Genomic DNA, 14,788 nt, shown 5'->3' with positions numbered 1-14,788 from the left:
CCTACTACATTTTAAGTGAATAATTTGTTTTATAAATAGGGAGACATCTGATCAGTGGGAAGAATACAAACTTGAAACCATGACATCAGAAAAGATCTGGGTTCAAAGTACATCTCCATTGTTAATTAGCTGTAGAAAGACTGAGCAAGTCTGTTAGCCTCAGTTTCTCCTTTTGTAGAGCATAAACATTAACACTTTCTCGTAGCACTGTTATGCAATTTAAATAATGTAGGAGAGTCTATAACAGTACCTAACACAAAAACGCATAATCTTCAATGATACCTCAGTTATTCAGAGTGGATCTGAAACAAGCAGTGTTTTCAAATACCCACCGTATTAATATCAGGATTCAGGAATGAGAAATTGAATTCTCAGAATTCCCTAAATTACAAATTACTCTGTATTCTTTCTAATATTTTACATATTTCAAATAATAATGAATGATGTAACAAAGAGTGAATTATTTTTCTGTGATATGAGTATACTAAAAGTTTAAAAGTTTTTTATTTAAAAAAGAGAATAGGGCTTCCCTGGTGGCGCAGTGGTTGAGAGTCCGCCTGCCGATGCAGGGGACACGGGTTCGTGCCCCGGTCTGGGAGGATCCCGCATGCCGCGGAGCGGCTGGGCCCGTGAGCCATGGCCGCTGAGCCTGCGCGTCCGGAGCCGGTCCTCCGCAACGGGAGAGGCCACAACAGTGAGAGGCCCGCGTAACGCATTAAAAAAAAAAAAAAAAAAAAAAAAGAGAATAATAGGGACTTCCCTAGTGGTGCAGTGGTTAAGAACCCACCTGCCAATGCAGGGGACACGGGTTCGAGCCCTGGTCCGGGAAGATCCCACATGCCACAGAGCAACTAAGCCTGTGCGCCATAACTACTGAGTCTGTGTGCTGCAACAACTGAAGCCCGTGGGCCTAGAGCCCGTGCTCTGCAACAAGAGAAGCCACCGCAACGAGAAGCCCGCGCACCACAAGAGTAGCCCCTGCTCGCCGCAACTAGAGAAAGCTAGCGTGCAGCAATGAACACCCAACACAGCCAAAATTTTAAAAATAAAATAAATAAATTAAAGAAATAAAAATAAATAATAAACACATGGTTGCTTATTTATTATGAATCAACATTATTTTGGCAAGATTATATATTTTGAGAACATATAAAAATTATTTCTACCTGATATAGAATTTCATCATAGAGAATACTAAAAGAAGGGAACACTAACACAAAATAAACATCAATTTTTTTAATTTTGAAAGATAATTATACAATATTTAAATTATAACTCTTGAAATAAAATTTTAAAACACACAAAGCATTAATTGCCCTATCCAATACTCTTGATCCTTGTTTCATAACAAATATTCCAGATGTAGAAAAATGTCTTGTGTTTTGTACTGACTTTGGTCAAATTATTAAAAGAATCTTCAATTCATAGCTTTAAGGTACATGTTGCATTATTTAAACCCATATTTTTAAAATGATGAAAATACTGTCTGCTTATCCTGATTTTGTTTTGCTGTTGAAATCAATATTTTTTTACTAATTCAGATTTTAAATCATTTTCTGACTTTATATAGGAGTATTCTACAATAACAGTAACATCTCTCTCAGCATTTCTTCTGTTAAAGTATTTACAAAGATCTGTAGCCTACAGTGAATATTCAAACACTGGAAAACACCAGCAGATATTACTGGGTAATATAAAAATGTAACATGAAACTTCTAGTGAGGTTAACAGCCCCACACAGAATCACATGCTAAAATTGCCAATTTAAGGACTTATTTTGCTTCCAAAATTTATTTCATGGAATATCACTCACAGGATTTTGTATACAGTATTCTATATATATAAACTTATTAACATTTATTTGTAAGAATAAGTCACCATTAATAAGAGACAGGGCCCATAAAACAGACTTATGGCCACAAAAGCAAGACTGACTAATTAGATTGTGCCACTTCTCCTCTATGTGCTCCTGTCCTGTTGCCTAAAATGTCCACATTAACCTACAGCTCAGCATGTCAGCATTTCTTGCTCTTGCTTTCAACTGACACTAGTGGATTCTTCTGAACCAGTAACATTTGTAGTGATTGTTAAGTTTTAATTCTCAGAGAATTATAATAATTCTTTCCCAGGTTCCCAATTTCTCAACCGATTTTCCTCAGGACTTGGAAAAATATAAATTGCCTGAGAAATGCCAGAAAGGAATTACCACATAGAAACACCTGTACTATTCTGAAAAAAGCACAGCATTTTCATGAAGCCACTTAAAGAGGTCATTTTGACTCGAGTTTTGATGGATTTTGATTTTGAACTGTTTTGATGGGATGCTCATGGATACAAAGCAATTATCTATTGAATAGTGACATGTTTTAAACTAAAAGTTAAAAAAAAAAATGTGAGTGGCAAAATGTACATAACCAGACTTGGGAGGTTTTTTAGGTAACTAAAGATTAATTCCTAGCTTTATTTTAGTAAGTAAATACTTACATTAAGTTCTGTTTTAAAACATTTAAAACACTGTCACTCATTTTCCTTTCTAAGTAATTTAACTTTTTAATTAATTGATAATTCATGTTTATTGTTACAAATTACACTTTGACAAATTACAAATTACATTACAAATCTATCCAGATTAAAGAGAGGCATCCCTGAGGAAACCACCTTTAATAACAGCTCAAGTAGTAAATACAATTTACATTCATTTTTTTAGTGAAAGAGAAGGGTTAGGAGTTGGGTACTTTTAAACTAATGGCTATTCTTCCTGCCGTCATTTTTAAAGCTATAAATGTAGAGTTAAACATCAAGGAACAAAATCAGTTTTGATTACATTTTGCTTTTGCTCAAAAGTAATGTCCCTTCTTTTTCCTCTCATTACCAGTACAATCATTAGCTAGCATTGTACTCCTTACAAATTCACCCTTAACACCTATTGTTCTAAACAAAGTATAACGCAAACAAAGCAGCTCTGTTAAGGGCTTGAGCAATAAAGGCAAGGGACTAGTTCCCAACAGCAACAGTACTGAAACCAGAAACAATCAAGTCAATGCAAATTGTGTTCCCTAATTAACAAAATGAGTTAAAGCAGCCAACTTATTTTTCTTTAATTATACATTGCAAGAGAAATGCCATACTGAAGTATTCTGTAATATTGATGTCTCATGAACCATTTAGATATACAAAACTATTGAAACTTGAACTGAGTTTCCCAACTGTCAGACCTAGATGGAGCAGCGTTTATGTTGTGATTCCATCAAGGGCTAGTAAAGAAGTAAATAGCTTGGTTTGTCCTGTCAAAGAATTTTCTAAGTCTGTTCTGTTACTCTACTGAGAGTTCTTCACCAATCATATGTTCTCTAAGATTCTGTTTTCTATTCATGTGATGCCACTGACATTGAATCCGCTTCTCATCACTTAGAATTTTTTTATTTTCTCCTTTTTTTCTCTCTTTTTTCTTTTGTCTTCCTCCTTGTCTTATCTACTTTAATCAATATTTCTCCATTTTGGTACAACAAGTGAGGCTTGGCTACCAGCTCTTCTTTTTTTATCACATCAGCAAACCAAACCAATCATATCACAACTTCTATATTATTGAGAACCATCAGTATTTCCTCACTTTTAATTTCTGGCTGTTCCATAATGTGTAGAATGCCAGAAATATAATAAGATACAATGGAAACATTTCTACGTTTCAATTTAGGACCATCAAAAATATCAATGCAATTTTTTTTTTTTTTTTTTTTTTTTGCGGTACGCGGGCCTCTCACTGTTGTGGCCTCTCCCATTGCGGAACACAGGCTCCGGACGCGTAGGCCCAGTGGCCATGGCTCACAGGCCTAGCTGCTCCACAGCATGTGGGATCTTCCTGGACCGGGGCACGAACCCATGTCCCCTGCAACGGCAGGCAGACTCTCAACCACTGCGCCACCAGGGAAGCCCTCAATGCAATTTTGATAAATACCTCACAGAATACTGAAGAGGCATCAAATAAAAAAGATAAGGAATCCTTTCAGAATTAAGGTTTCTTTATTTTTCAGGTACTTAAATCCCTCAGGACCGTGTCTTTTCTTACCAATTCACAGAACAATTTTTAACATTAATCTTAACCTTCATAATTTTTATTAGTTTCATCCATAATTGTTACTCATTATGTTAGACTAAAATACATTAAATTGATTTTGCATCTGATCAAATTTCATTAAGTTTCCATATAACATGATACTCCTATCAATTATCATTTTTATACTTCAAAAATAATTACATGAAAAAAGTATATGTAAATTCAAGCCAAACACCAAGTTCAACCCACTTATTAAAAACTATTACAGGGCTTCCCTGGTGGCGCAGTGGTTGGGAGTCCGTCTGCCGATGCTGGGGACACGGGTTCGTGCCCCGGTCCGGGAAGATCCCACATGCCATGGAGCGGCTGGGCCCGTGAGCCATAGCCACTGAGCCTGCCCGTCCGGAGCCTGTGCTCCGCAACGGGAGAGGCCACAACAGTGAGAGGCCCACGTACCGCAAAAAAAAACCCCAAAAAACTATTACATATCAACCTCTAAACATCTAGAGTCCTTCCTCTCTCTTGATCCTCCTCTTTCCAACCCATCTGAAGGATGCATTTAACTGGCCCCACAACAGACACCCATGTGATCAGAACTACTGATAGAAAATGAAAGAAACCAAAGAAAAAATACTCTCTTTCTCTCTCCCCAGTTTTCTTTGGCCCTTTTTTTTTTTTTTGCATGTTAAATTTGTTTTTTACAACCAATCTTCTTGATTCCCTCTCTCCTCGCTTTATTAGTCAAGAAAATCTGAGAACTGACATATGATGTTTGGTGTTTTTTTGGCCCTAATAATAAATCTGGATACCCACTTTTTACCACTCTGCCTCATTTAGTCCTCCAAAATGATTCATTTACTTACTTCTCAGCTTCCAACTGACATAGACACTCAGACTCTCAAAAGTTCATCTAACTACTTTTTCCTGTCGATCATTATTAACTAGCAAAAATATTCATAACTTAGCTTCACCATTAAACTGTTATCTAAAAACATACTTGTTCCTTGGAGAGTCATTACTTACAACATATAAACATTAATTATTCAGTTCTGAATGTATTAGTTTTATATAAATTAACTTAAATAAAAGTTAACTTACTATTTTTTTCTTCTGGGATTTTAAATCATCCAATGCTTCATCTAGAAAACAAGATTTAAACCAAAACTAAATCAGATATTAAGATACAAGAAAAAAAATCATGTCAAATAATATACATTAAGCAACTGCAAGAAAACAGTCTCATTTTAGAATTTCTCACAGATGTGTACAGACAGAAGTCATCTCAATTTTTACCCATATATATTTTATATGTTTGCTTATATTAGATATTACAAGCTCAGGAGTGGAAAAATGGACTTTACATAGAATAAAACATGTTTCCAAATTTTAAAAGATACATATTTTTTAAATGTTTTCAGAAATATTACTTTTTATTATTTCTCCTTCAACATCCCACCCACATTAATTTACAAAATTAAAACCAATTATTTTTTTATACATTGGTAATAAAAATGTTCTCTTTATTTATGAGTAAAGAAGTACATATTTTATTAAGTTATTTGATCTTCAAGATATTGAGCACTAATAAAGAAACCTTTGAAAATCTATAGTATTATATACCTGAAGAGGGACTTGGAAAGGAAGAGGATACTAATTACTTTTCAAAATTAAACTTTTCCAAGATTTGCCTGTTTAGTTAGGTTGCATTGTTAGAACATAAAGAATCATTTCAAATGATATAATTTATGAATGTCAGTATCTGCTTTACACATTTATTTTAGATTTCTAGTTTTTCTCTAGAAATACTGAACTAGTATAAATAAGAATACTATTCCAGATGCAAAGAAGACTTATAACTTGATTTAAACATTTTACCAAATAGAATTCAAATAATTGTTCTTAATGTTTAATTAAATTTACAAATAAAATTATCTTTTCATTGAAGTTCTGGAGTAGCAAACATCTGAACACCCAATTCAAAAGTACTATTTACGTAAAAATCCAAAGAAATACAAACTTATGAAAAGATGATTTTACTATATATTTTTTTCAAAGTGTTCTAGCAGACTTATTACTGAAAGGGGAAAAAAACTGCTGACCTCTTTGAAGAGAATAGTCATCTTTAGTTAGATAAGACCAAGCCAAATATCTAACCTTTAATGCAGAGATCAGCAAACTTTTTCTATAAAGGGCCAGATAGTAAATATTTTAGGCTTTATGGGCCAAAAGGCAAAATTAGGTGAGCACTTTTAAAGGAGTAAACAAATTTCCACAAAACTTTCATTGACATAATTCAAATATAATAATAATTGAGTTCAATTTTTTGTAACATAGGTCTACCAATAAAAAGAATGGAATCTGGAGGGGTAGGCGGGGGATAACATTTCACTTGAGATTCAAAATTAGTGCCCCCCATCCTCAAAATTGATCACAAATGTCAATCTGTTAGTTTATCTGTAATGAGATTTCAGACATTTTATTTCTGAAAAATTTTTTTCAGATAGGTGCTGCTAAATATTGAAATCAATCCACAATCACATGATTTTAATTGAGCATATTCATTGTGTGAAAGGCATTTATAAAATTCTTTAGATTCTTTTCTTGATATTTGCCTTTTATCATGTCATTGCAAATTAATCACTTCCAGTTAAAGGGATTTTGAAATACGGAAATTTCCTTTGTACTTGCATGAGGTCTGAAAAACACTGCTGGAATCGTAGTTTGAGCTCAGATAATGTATCTGCTGCAAATCGGGGTGGGAATGGAGATCTTGTTTCTTAACTTCTCATAGCACTTTTTAAAAAATTACCTTTCGTCATCAAAAGCAAATTGTTATTTGCTTTTCTAAATCACTTTATAGCAGTATAGGTTTCACATATAAAGACTGCCTTGTCTCGTACTCTTAGGCTGAATTCATTAAGAACCATTATCAAGTCTGCAGCAAAATCTAATTTCCAAAGCAGTTCATTCATAATGGTTGAAGGTGGTTCTTCTCATTCAGAAACATTTTAGTCTTGGCTCTGAGCTCAAAACATCACAATAAAAGTTTACTACTACTACTAATCCATCCAACTGCTTGTATTTCTGATAAAAGTTCACATAATTGATGACGATTAAGTCCATTGCTGTTGAATAACACAGTGGATAACCACAGAATTTAAATACCTTACAGTTTCATGAGCTTTGTAAATTAATCCACTAAGCCTCTTTCTGCTTCACACATATTTTTACCACCAACAGTTGTAAATACATCTCAGTAAATTCCACTTCAGGTTGTACTAAATTAGTGTTTTTTCAACTTCTTTTTTAAAAATATTCTCTCCCAGAGTGTTCTACACAGACTGTTGACAGAGGCTAATTCTTTAGTCATTTCAAGTTCAGTACTGACTTCTGAAATAAATTACAATTGAGCTGTATCAGTAACATCTGTCAACTCATCAAGAGTCAATGACAGGGAATTCCCTGGCACTCCAGTGGTTAGGACTCGGCACTTTCACTGTGGTGGCCCATGTTCAAGCCCTGGTCAGGGAACTAAGATCCTGCAAGCCTCGCAGCATGGCCAAAAAACAAAAAAAAGAGCCAATGACAATCACTTGAAATAATTTTTTTTAAATGATCTTGTTTTTAAGTTAATTATGTTGCTTCCAGTGTTCTTAGTTCTTCAAGCAATTGTTCTTTCTAAAAAGGCTACTAGCCAAGCAAGTATTTTCTCTAAACACATTTTTTCAGCTGCTGCAATTACACAATTTAATTAACTCACCATTGGTAAATAGCTTTCTTTGCTTCACAAATAAGCCACTCAGAAACTTACTTTGAAGTTCCATTTTCACTTTTTATTTTTATGAAGAAATTCTGCTATGATGAGATATTCCATTTAAAATTTTCTAGGGACTTCCCTGGTGGCGCCTGACGATGCAGGGGACACGGGTTCGCGCCCCGGTCCAGGAGGATCCCACATGCCGTGGAGCGGCTGGGCCCGTGAGCCATGGGCGCTGAGCCTGCGCGTCCGGGGCTGTGCTCCGCAACGGGAGAGGCCACAGCAGTGAGAGGCCCGTGTACCGCAAAAAAACAAACAAACAAAAAAAGTTCTAATTTTTCTAACATTGCTTTTCTGTGCATTGGGAGTATCATGATGAGTACGTTGCATGATAGTCAATGTATATTTGTATTCTTTTAGTACATTTATAATGGCATTGCATAATAAGCACAATGCTTTGTGTTTTGATAATAAAATAGTCCACAATCCATTGTGCCTTAAAAGTGCAACATTCAGGGCTTCCCTGGTGGCACAGTGGTTGAGAGTCCGCCTGCCGATGCAGGGGACAGGGGTTCGTGCCCCGGTCCGGGAAGATCCCACATGCCGCGGAGCGGCTGGACCCGTGAGCCATGGCCGCTGAGCCTGCGCATCCGGAGCCTGTGCTCTGCAACGGGAGAGGCCACAACAGTGAGAGGCCTGCGTACCGTAAAAAAAAAAAAAAGTGCAACATTCAAAGTCCAATTTTCTCTTCTTGTTTTTACATAATGAGTGTACACTGGTAATAATAAATAGTCACAATACAGCAATATACATGGCACGTGAAATGCTGTCAAGTTATAACAGCGTCACTGTGATTTGTTGTGCATCCTACAATAGGCTGAAATGTTGAGAGCACCATACAGTCTGTCACAACTACTCAATTTTGCCATCATTGAATGAAAGTAGCTACAGATAACATATAAATGAATGGACGTGGCTGTGTTCCAATAAAACAGAAATTTGAACCTCATTCAAATTTAACATGTCACAAAATATTACTCTTTGAATTTTTTCAATAATTTAAAAATGTAAAAACCATTGTTAGTTAGCTCATGAGATGTACAAGGTGGTGGGCAGGACTTGGCTCACAGGCTGTAGTTTGCCAATCCTTACTTGAATCTATACTAGGTCCAACTTGTAAAACAAAGGAAATACAACTAACAGAACAAAAAGCAAGACATGATCAGTAGCTTCAGACTTAAAATATATATATATATGTATATATATATATATATATACACACACACACATAAATATATATGGTACCTAACTTTATGCTAAAAAGAAGTGTAAAACTGCAAGACAATCTCTTATGAAGTCTATTTTATCTACATGTAATACCTATGCAAATGAATTCGTACAATTTTTTTTAATGAAAGGATCTGTAAAATAAAAATTTAAAGCAAAAAAACTCCTTTATATAATAAGCATGTCCTAATGTGCCTACTTGCAAGTCAAAATATTCACACATTTTCCTTAGAGAAGTGTTTCCAAGGGCTCTTTTAAAATAAATTTTCTTATATCTTTCACTATTTTGTTGGTTCCATGAGGTCCAAGATCATATTTGTTTTAAACTTCTTCCTGTCTTCCCAGCATCTACTATATTACTAAATATCACCGGAAACAATGCCATAAGCTTAATTTCTCTAATCTGATTAAAAGTATCAATATTTTTTAAAACCACAGCAAACATCATACTTAATGGTAAAAATTAAAAGCTTTTGCACCAAAATCAGGTGCTAGACAAAGATACCTGCTATTCCCACTTCAACTCAATATTATACTGGGTCCTAACCCATTAAACAAGGCAAGTAAAATTTTAAAGGCAAGAAAAATAAAAAATAATAGGAATTGGAAAAGAAAAATCAGTACCATCAGCCCACATGTCTGTAACACTTTACAATTTTTATATGCTTTCACACATAATATTATCAGTTAAAACTCATAACAGTCTTGCCAAAACAAATATTTGTTTCTAGTTTATAAACTAGCAAACTGGGGTTCAGAGGACTTAACCTTATTTGTAGGACAAAAAGATGGCTAGTGTGGCTGGAGCAAAGGTAAAAAAAGGAGAGTGGAAAGAGATGAAGTTAGAGAAATAGACATAAGCCAGAAAGTTGGGGTTAAGGTCAGATTTTACTCTGGTTGCAATGGGAAGCCACTAGAAGAATTTAAGTAGGAGAGATACAAGATCTGATTTATACCTTAAAAATAGACTAGTTAGGAAACCACAGCAATAGTGCCAGCAACAGATGATGATGACCTGAATTAGAATTGCAGTAGTAGTAAAGAAAGTTATAAGTGGTCATTTTCAAGATAATTTTGGAGGTAAAAATGAGAGAACTTTGAAGGGGAGGGAGAAATGCATTGTAAATTAAAGGGAATATGGAGTCAGGATGGGATTTTTCCCCCAGATGATTGTATTGAGACAGGATTATATGCCAAATAGGGACAAGCCAATACAAATAGATAATGCAAAAGAGATGCAGGTAGGGATAACTATAAGAGCAAACAAAGTTCATGAAATGGTCAGAGTATCTAGAATCCAGAGCATAAATGAAAGGCTTAGCCAGAGATGGGATCAAGGTCAGTCTTCCAAATTACCATGATGGATGACAGCATACTGAGTAACAGATGGGGCTAACTCTATGTTTTTGGTGGTAGAGATAGCGCTCACCTGTTTACATCTATTTTCTTCATGAAGTGAGACTATCAGGTCAGAGTGGCCAGGTAGATTTTGTGAAGTTTTGTTTATTTGTGGCTTCTGAATTTTTATTTGGTTGGTTGGTTTTATTTTGGTTTGGTTTGGTTTTGGTTTTGGGGTTTTGGTATGGTGGTGGGTATTAGTGATTTGAGGAGAAATACAGTGTCAAATAATACTCTCAAAGAGAAAAGTAAATTTACTAGGGAACTATAATAGGGTTTTGTAGCAGTGTTGAGTGTACATTTGGTATTTGCAATCATAGATTTAAAGTGAGTCTAGTCAGCATGTTGTATGATTTTCCTCTAACAAATCTAGTTTTCCTGATGCAGATATAGACTAAGCACATAAATGTCTTTAACCAGGATATGGTTTCTCCAGTCACAGATTAAGCATATAACTGTATTTAAACAAGGTATGGTTTGCCAGACAAGCAGAATGGGAAAGAGAGGCAAAGGAGTCAAGGGTGTCTAAAAGGGATGGTCATTGGTCTAGATCACAGAACCTTAACTGGGTCAAAGATAAGTTATACATGAGGAGGGCAGTTTGAAAGTCATGTATCTGTGTGAACCTTGCTTGGATCCTGAGTCAAACAAACAAAATATTTTTTAAAGCAAATGACATTTGTAAGATAACTGGAAATCTATTATTTTTATATTTAATATTTTATAATTTTAAGAATTCTTTTTTAAGTATAATAATGTACATTGTTTACACATTTTTAAAGTACATTATGGATAGATATATCTGGGATATACTTCAAAATAACAGAGATGGAGAAGTGGGTGGGGGTAAAAATGAAATAAGATTGACCAGGAGTTGATGATTGTTTAGGTTGTGTGATAGGTAATATGAGTGTTCATTATACTATTCAGTCTACTTTTGTATATGCTTGAAATATTCTATAATGAAAAGTTAAAACAAGAAAAAAAGTCACATGTAAAGTTCATTTAAAATGAAATTTGCATATCTTGGGTTAATTAGAACTCATAGTTTTAAGACCTGAATGTCTTTAAAATCTGCACATACACAGAATACAGGAAAATTGTCATAATTTACATACATATTGTATTTACATACAATAAAAGCAAAAGCCTAGGGGCTGTGAGCCTGAAGAGAATGATGCAATTAATAGAATAAATCAAAAGATGTTTAACTATATTTTACTCCATAATAACATGCTTTCTATAAAGATAATTTAATAAATATAATTTCTCTTCATTTAAAGAAATGAATTGTTTTGTGTATTGTGTAAAAAAAAATTCTAAATGGACAAGACAGAAATAACACAACAGAAAAACAGAACCAGTTTGATCATTCATAACCTTTCTTATACTTTACAGTAAACAGCTCTTCAATATTTACCACGTTGTCATTTCAATATACCATCTCACAACCTGTTATTCAATTACAAACTAATGTACCATAAGATAGGTTTTTTAATGTATTTATAAAAACTTCAAAATTAAACTTACTATTTCTTTCTGTTCTCTTGGAAAAGAAGAAAATAAGCACCGTTCTTATGCTCCAGATGCTATAGAACAAGCAAAATTCAAAAACAAAAACCATCATTAGGATACATGAATTAGAAGCCACATAAAATGAAAACAAACACACATTTCCAATTAGAGTTAGGGACATTGTATCCCTTTGTATTTTGAAAATCAAAAAGCACTCCTTTCTTTCAGAATCCACCAGAAGTTTACCTGTGCTTTCAAAGGAGTTCTCAGTCTAAAATCCATGGACCTCCTGAGAGTCCCTCCAAATTGTGAAATTGCCTTTGTGTGCATAAGTGCATTTCTCTGGAGAGACCATTACCCTCATCATTCTCAAAGGAGTCTATGAATCCTCCAAAAGATTAAGAACAAATTAAAAAAATTCCTTCTTACTAGGTAAGCATCAACTCTAAAACTTTATCTATTCCCATACGTTAGGGAAAAACATGTTTTACAAATCCAAACCATTATACAAATGTAAGATGCTACTCCTTCCCTGGTTTTTTGTGGTTTTTTTTGCGGTACGTGGGCCTCTCACTGTTGTGGCCTCTCCCGTTGCGAAGCACAGGCTCCGGACACGCAGGCTCAGCGGCCACGGCTCACAGGCCCAGCCGCTCCGCAGCATGTGGGATCTTCCCGGACCAGGGCACGAACCCGTGTCCCCTGCATCGGAAGGCGGACTCTCAACCACTGCGCCACCAGGGAAGCCCTTTCCCTGTTATTTAATATTAGAGGGATCTTCTCTACTAAATAGGATAAGCTATCTGGAGAAAAAATAAAATCTTACCATCAAGTAAATAACTGATAAGTAAATTTAGCTAAACATCGCCTTTCAAAGATTTTATGAAGGTAATTCTTTAGGCCTTGCATTAGTAAGTCGTCAAATGATACTAAAAGAATTAAAAGAAAATCAAAGAATGATCCTAATCACAAACTTGTCCAGGTCATCTCTTAAATTCAATGTAATTTAAAACAAAAATCCCTTCTCCATAGAGCATGGCCGAATAAGTATACAAACATTATCCATCATTTTATAAAAGAAATACATTGTATCTAAATGCAAATTCAGATAATAGGTATGAAAATTAGTTCTTCACTCTGAAATATATCATTGCTATTCTTAGGAATTAGCCTGCAAGGTCATCACCAGTGAACCCTGTCTCCTGGTATTCATAACTTTATGTAGTTCTCTCTCAACAGTGTTGGTCTGTGTGACCAATAGCATGTCACTTCAAGATTAGGTTATAAAAATACACAGTTTCCATCTCAGGCCTCTTCTTCCACTTGCTTTCCTTCTCTCTCTTGGATTATTCGCTCTGAGAGAAGCTGCTATGACATGAGGACATTCAGGGAACTCCACAGAAAAGCCCATTTGGTGAGGAACCGAGGTCTCTGGCAAACAGCCAGTGAGGAGCTGATGCCTGCCAACAACTGCATGTGTGAGCTTAGAAGTAAATTCTCCAGCCTTAGGTAAGCCTTGAGATGACTATAGGCCCAGCCAATAGCTTAACTGCAATTTATATATGAAAAAAGACCCTGGGCCAGAACCATCAGCTAAGCTGCTCCCATATTCTGTCCCTGAAGAACTGTGAGAGAGAATAAACATTTGTTGTTTTAAGCTACTAAGCTCTGGGGCAACTTGTTACATAGCAATAGATAACTTGTACATGTTTTGGGGGTTGTTTGTTTATTTATTTATTTTTGGCTGCGTTGGGTCTTGGTTGCTGCACGCGGGCTTTCTCTAGTTGCGGTGAGCAGGGGTTACTCTTTGTTGTGGTGCGCAGGCTTCTCATTGCAGTGGCTCCTCTTGCTGTGGAGGACAGGCTCTAGGCACACGGGCTTCAGTAGTTGTGGTGCATGGGCTCAGTAGTTGTGGCTCATGGGTTCTAGAGTGCAGGCTCAGTAGTTGTGGCACACAGGCTTAGTTGCTCCTTGGCATGTGGGATCTTCCTGGACCAGGGCTCCAACCCATGTCCCCTGCATTGGCAGGCGGGTTCTTAACCACTGTGCCACCAGTGAAGCCCCTACATGTTTTTACATGGTGATGATTTATTTTTATGATATGAAAATACCAAAATAACCAGTACCAGATTCCTACATGGTACTTGGACAACTACCTAAGCACTAAAAAGAAGACACTGGTCATTGTCCTTACCAAGGGAAGGGAGATGAGAAAAGAGGTTAAACATACAGCTCACAACCCTAAATGATCCTACAACAGTAGAAAAGTCCCATAATATTTCCCCATTGCAAACCCCCTGAAACAGTGGCAAGCTGAGAGATGATTTAGGAAAAAAAGTATAGGGAAAGAAAACTGAGAACACAAGAGAAGGAGTTGCAGAGATAATGACTAAAATTCTGAAGAAAATCAGTAAATTTTCTTAAATGGTATATTTTTTTAAAGCATATATAATTTTCGAAGTGTAAAAAGTACAAGAATGGAAATATTCTCCCTTACTTCACAATAAAACTCACTAACTTCCCTTTGTGGACAACAAATTCTTCTTTTGGTTTTTATCAGAACTACTGGTGGAGAAAATGAGCTATCAACTAATACACATTTCTAAGTGTCAAGCCTTCAAGACTTGAAAAGGTAGAATATAATAGAGTTAGTTATTCCTTAAGGCTAAATTAAATGAAATTCTTTTACATAATTCTTTAAAATAAAATTTAGGAAAAGAATTAAAGTACTTCAGGAATATGTGTTCTACTTATCCCAACAAAGATGTTGCTCTCCCAAT

The 14,788-nt window shown here is 35.4% G+C and overlaps 1 protein-coding gene across 3 annotated transcripts in view; it reads right to left on the bottom strand.

Annotated features, from left to right (window-relative positions):
- Positions 1-14,788, bottom strand: part of LNPK (lunapark, ER junction formation factor) — an 86,241-nt gene that overhangs the window by 51,720 nt on the left and 19,733 nt on the right. For all 3 annotated transcript variants that reach the window (XM_032638303.1, XM_032638302.1, XM_032638304.1), the window contains exons 5-6: positions 12,027-12,085; positions 5,153-5,193 (exon numbers count right to left, since the gene is read on the bottom strand). In XM_032638303.1, the coding sequence (XP_032494194.1) occupies positions 5,153-5,193; positions 12,027-12,085 (100 nt within the window). The remainder of the gene's footprint in view (positions 1-5,152; positions 5,194-12,026; positions 12,086-14,788) is intronic.

This window comes from Phocoena sinus, chromosome 7 (assembly GCF_008692025.1).
Source record: "Phocoena sinus isolate mPhoSin1 chromosome 7, mPhoSin1.pri, whole genome shotgun sequence".
In the NCBI taxonomy this organism is placed as follows: Eukaryota; Metazoa; Chordata; class Mammalia; order Artiodactyla; family Phocoenidae; genus Phocoena; species Phocoena sinus.
This window is presented reverse-complemented; position numbering and strand designations above follow the sequence as displayed.